Genomic DNA, 6,000 nt, shown 5'->3' on the forward strand with positions numbered 1-6,000 from the left:
TGTGCAGTTTTGTATTTAAGTTTCTAAAACTATATAAATCAAAATAAGATCATAATTCATTGAAAATTCAGTTAATCAGCTGGAATCCTGGAAAGCAACAAACCCTGAAGAGATTAACTACATTCTCAACTTGAATCCTATTTTAACTTTGTAAACAATAAAGACTTATTAAGTACCTGTTCCCTAAAGAATAACCTAACTTTGTACTGAAGTTCAACTAACGTGGAAATAAACTATTAGAATTCAAACACCATGCGAAGTTTGAAATCCCATGCTACTGCTAGTTTTGCTACTTCATTGCTTTCACACACAAATATGAATACGAAATTTGAAAATCCTGAAAATGATTTATCCCATCCTATTAAACAAGAAGCAAGCAAGCTGAAGTAATGGTGATTATAGCCTCGGCTATGAGATTGTGATAGCTGTCAGATTATCTATTTTTAATGTAATCCTTCAAAACATGGATTAATAAAAACCTCAATGAACACAATAAGAGGAAAACTAAGACAAGTAAACTGAAAACCTATTTTTACTGCATTGTAGAAGTAATGGCAAATAATGCAAGAAAGCAAGCTTATATAGCATCAACAAAAAAAAAAAAAAAAATTCACCTATCTGTAGCCTCCAAGAATTTGTCTAGTACTTCCTTGAATTTATTCAACCCATCCAATTCCACAAAAACAGATTGAAGCCTGTTCCAACAATCAACCACCCACTGACTAAATGCAAACTTCTGCACATCTATCCTGAACCAATCCTTCCTCAACTGGTAATTTTTATTCTCCTACACATGGAGATTTGTACTGCTACATTTGTAAATCATTTGCAAGCAGTGATGTAGCCTTAAGTATAAATGTTTTTTTAAATTAGAAACATGTTTCTATTAGAGTAAAACACAGGGTGTTTGCACCACTGTTTCTAAGTTAGTGAAACTAATCATATTAGCAGTACTTTAATTACCCGTGTCTTTCAAGAATTAAGATTAGATACTCAGAAATGCATTGTGTACCTAATCTTAATTCTCCTATGGCAATGCTTGTTGGAAAATATACTAGTCTGCAAGTGTAATAATAAAAGAATTTATAATTACACTTCTTTTTTTTTTTTTAAATCATCGACCCACTGGTGGGAAATACTAATGGCTAACTTTAGTTTTAAAAAAAAAAAAAAAAAAAAAATTTTTACTCTAAAATATTTGTCCTGGATAAGCATATGCTGAAGCAAACATTGGAAAGTAGAGACAAGGAAATTATTCATGACCTTCTTACTATTTCTAAAGATTCTGGCAAAAACCATCCACTAAAAGAGAATCTGAAACACTACTCCCAAAATTGGTGAGAAGAGAAACACTGCTCCGATGAGTGTAGTAAGGGGGTTCAATACCATTTGAGTAGTTTTGTCACTCAAAAGAGCTGAATGAAGATTCATCTCTTCAACAGCAATATTTTAGAAGGAAAAAAAAAAAAGGTTGCCACACCTTTCCCATTGTACATATGGCATTATAATTGCTCTTGACTTTGCTACATACAAATGTTCAGGTAGAGTTGCCACTTCTGTGGGGTTTCACCATGCCACGATTGGGTTCAGAGAAAAAATTACACTTCCAGTCACTTCTTGGGGTTTATGTGATTATAATATTAAGGTAAAAGGTAAACTGCAGCCATTATCAACCCACTGCAGGATGGAAGCCTCCTCAACAATTCATGCTGAGGGAAAATGGACCATAATCTGCCACATGCTGGTCCAGTGCGGGTTGGCAGATCGACCGTATTTAGCAGTCAGGGGCTTGAACCCCTGTCTACTCAGAGCATGTGCTACTGCACCCCCACTCCTGACCACTCTGCTAGGGAGGCCATTTGAATGCATATAACTTACAAAATTATTTAACATTTGTATACTAAAATATTTTAAACCTGGGATTGGTAGTCTTTCCCAAGGCTACTTTAAAAATAAACAAAGTAACACAACACTGATTTATCACTTTTTTTACAGATGAATCTCTATTCTAAATAAAATATGCTAGTTTGTAAAATTATTTTTTATTATTATTAAAAAAACACTGGGCAGATAGATACATAAAAAATTGAAATAAATTTTTAAAAAAAATCACGCAATTAATAAGATTACTGACATTGGTATTCTCCAAAAAATTATAAATTTTTATTTCTATGCATTACAATAGACTATTTGCCAACCCCTGTTTTGAACTATGGCATTGATAAAGTTCTAAGGCGGAAATTTGCAATATATACAAATGCTATAAATATTTATCACAATAAAATACAGATGCAATATTTTTCATAATAAATTAATGTTTTAATTAAAACATTAATTTATTAGATGTTATTTATTATGAAATATTTTCATGTAACAATTATTTTTGATTACTTTCTAATTAGAAAGTAATCAAAAAATATTATGTTACTTACATGAAAAACTTCCAAGGATTGCTTGCTTTCACTATCCCAACCCCATCCTAATCATCTCCTGTCAACAATTTTAAAAAGGTGGCACTATATGCTTGGGTGGAAGGGATAAAAAAATTTGTCTCAAATCAATTATCTCACATGATTAGCTTGACCTCAACCCCTTGGCTCCTATAAACTGAGTTATCTTTTTACCACTGTAGATTCTGAAGACATTACTAATGAATTTTCAAAAAAAAAAAAACTTTTGGTTAAAAAATATTTGTATCTTATGTGTTTAATTTTAGAGTGTAAAATTATGCTGTCAAGTATTTATAGGTATTACATTTTTAAAATATAAAACACAGTTACATATTTTAAAACTTCATAAAACAAGCTTTTAATTTATGTATATCTTTGTATTTATTTTTCATATCCAAACTAAACAGATTATAAAAGGGAAGGGAGAGTCGAACATGAGTTGGGACCTCTGCCTGAAATCGTTTAAACAGTTCCGATTGAGGAGGCTTTTAAGAGTGCTTCCAATAGTCAGCGAAATTTCAGCAGAAATATCTCTACATTAATAACAAGTAGCGCAGAGGGGTACATAAGTCAAACCAAAACACCCAACATGCCCATGGAATTATAAAAATGATATTTTATTAACGAGAGTTCCGTTTCGCAAATTTTCCATTTCTACTTCTGATTACAGTACGATACTTTATAAAAAAATAATAATAATAAATAAATAACACATGCATAAATACATTAATGGCATGTAAATGGCCATAACACAGACCCTCCAAGCGAACGCATCCGGACACCGGCTGTCAGCAACGATAACATGAACACTGACAACTTCACATGTCTGGGAGGAGGGCAGGCATTTTCTATTAGCATCCATTCCATCTCGTTTGACATGGAGTTGGGTATACGTATATAATATTATAACACACAGGATCACAGGCAGACTGGCCATAAGACTTACCGGGGGGAAACCCCGGTGGGTAGGAAGCCAGTATGATTTTCAGTATTACACTCTGACCTCCGATATCATTATTTGTTGACTAATATATGAAAACTAAATGCACAAAAATCATAATAAGAAAAATATGGAGCTTCCCTATCCATAGTAATATATGAGTCAAGTCGTTCGGAAATATTTTTTTGCTTGTATAGTAGTCGCATCGTAAATGCACAATATGGTCATAAACACTAGTATGAAGCCGCTACAAGTTTTCCTTGGTAAGAATTTTTGACCCAGTGCCTCTGCATAGGATCCATAGCACTGGCAAGTTTACATACATGTGATTATCTGGGTACAAAACCCGATTCTAGAATACAGATAGAAAATATAATAATAAATTAAAACTATACAATAATATGCAAATATTATACTTACAGAATTGAATATTTTAAATGACACTCGCACATTAGCCTCTTTTTTTTTTCAAGTCTAAAGAATTATGTTATTTATATATGGGTGTAATCGCAAATTATTTGACAGAACAGAAAACACGTTGTTTATGTTTCTGGTTGAATGTTTTTAACATACTCGCTAGATAAGCATGAAAATTTAATGAATACTTGATTGGCTGTCGCATCACTTGTAACATAAACAAATGTTCCTGGAAGTATCAATGAACTGCTCATCCTGTCGGCCAAAACTTAAACTTAAAATTAGCTTTCAAATGACTAAATTCATTTATTAAATTGCTATTTAGGAATTAAGAAGAGTCAGGGGTTACCGATCATGGGCTGATTGGCCAGCATCGCCTCTTCTTTTCATTCACTGAGAACTATACACAACACTTGTGCGCATTTTAACAGCGCGCTCATATTTTACCAAAAGATGTAACCATCTTTTGGTGAAATATAAGCGCGCTGTTAAATCATCTTTAAGGTTCACAAGGTCTTATACACAACACGAACTTCAACTAGTGACCTATAAAAGAAACATTTAAAATGTTTCAGTATATGATTTCCCGTGCATTCGACTTAGGGAATCGTTTCGAAAATCATTCTAGTTATTTCAAATATAACTTTGGCCCTTTATAAAAGCAAAGCTATCGTGCATGCGGCAACCACACCACGCACGATACCGGAATGACGTGAAATAAATTATTCAAGCAGATGGCAGATTGCTTTATCTTCCACAGCCGTAAAACCACCAGCCATCGCGGGGATCTACGATTATCCGTAGCCTAGTTAACTAAAGCGATTGTTTACATCAAGTATATCTTTCACTTATGTCATTAATTACTGTTCCCATATACGATAATTTCACGGATTTGGTAGGTGAGATAAAGCTAATACTATTATCAAATTGGTTATTTTAATTTTTTTTTCTTCTTTTCACGCGGATTTGATTACTGTGTTCAGAACATGATAGATTTTTTCCAGACACACATGTGTCTCAACATGCAATTTCTGAGATTGCAACACAAACATTCAACACTCGGTACTTACATCATCCCACTTGACAAATTTATCTCCAACCTGAAGCCGTTCAGGCACGAAAATGGGCTTCAGTTGTACAACATGAACGCCAGATTTAGCTCCAGCCATGACAGAACATCTGATCGACAACAAACACTTCTAAACAGTACTTCGAAGCAGCAACTATCACACGGATGTTCCGATGCAACTACACCAAATACCTCAACTGTGTCACAGCGCTTCCTAACGGCGAACTTCCGCGTGAATAGAGTTGACAAACCTGTAGACACGATAGTACCAGGCTAGTTGTACGACATCGTGTTTACATATAGAGGGCACTACTTAACAGAAATGAACTGATATTTAAGTTAACGTTAGCATTGAATTTGAATTTCTCAATCGTTTACTTTATACACGAATACTTTCACAATTGTTACAAAAAAACAATTCAATAATTTCACTCTTTTTCTAAAAATGAAAAGACTTATTGCCTAAAATATAAAACGGAGAAGTTTCATCCACTTGTTATCTGCGCTCCGAATGACCGCCGTTCCGGTTCGTCATAGGCATCAGTAATGTGATGTATTTACAGTACTTCATGAAAATTCACATCTTTTAACAAGCGTTCCATTTGGTAAAATTTTCCATTTCGAGTCTTGCTTGTTATACGTGGACAAATACAAAATATTTCTGTTGTTGTTATGGTTCTTTATCGATACAAGGGCCAAAAAGGCCATTACGTGCCTATTCGTAGATTGCCTACGCGGCAAGCTAGGTTAAAAATGTCTGTAAAAAAAGCGTGTAGATTTTTTTTTTTTTAGTAACATGATCTGTCACATTCAGCGATTTAAACACGAACTTACAGACATTCTGTTTTTCAGTGAAGTGACTTTACTCATCACAGACAAAAAGGGACACCAAATCGTGCTCCTTTTTTTAACAGTACTGTACTGCTTTATTTGGAAGTTACATATTTTGTAAGTGGTACTTTTTCAGTTTTATTATATATTTATCAAGTTGACTGTACGTAATGGAATAATCGTTGATATCATTTGGATAAACCCCGGGGGCTCACATCTGGTGAGTATGGGCTTGGCAAACCCAGGGTCCTGAGCTGGATATCATCATTCTTCTCTTTCTTGGTGATGCCTTT

The 6,000-nt window shown here is 33.9% G+C and overlaps 1 protein-coding gene across 3 annotated transcripts in view; it reads right to left on the reverse strand.

Annotated features, from left to right (window-relative positions):
- Positions 1 to 5,055, reverse strand: part of LOC150088410 (1-phosphatidylinositol 4,5-bisphosphate phosphodiesterase classes I and II-like) — a 1,046,313-nt gene extending 1,041,258 nt beyond the window's left edge. For all 3 annotated transcript variants that reach the window (XM_090369498.1, XM_090369497.1, XM_090369499.1), the window contains exon 1: positions 4,878 to 5,055. In XM_090369498.1, the coding sequence (XP_090225624.1) occupies positions 4,878 to 4,976 (99 nt within the window). In that variant the 5' untranslated portion in view covers positions 4,977 to 5,055. The remainder of the gene's footprint in view (positions 1 to 4,877) is intronic.
- Positions 5,056 to 6,000: the final 945 nt, after the last annotated feature.

The sequence above is a fragment of the Mastigoproctus giganteus genome, chromosome 3, assembly GCF_048544385.1.
Source record: "Mastigoproctus giganteus isolate SK-2022 chromosome 3, ASM4854438v1, whole genome shotgun sequence".
NCBI lineage: Eukaryota > Metazoa > Arthropoda > Arachnida > Uropygi > Thelyphonidae > Mastigoproctus > Mastigoproctus giganteus.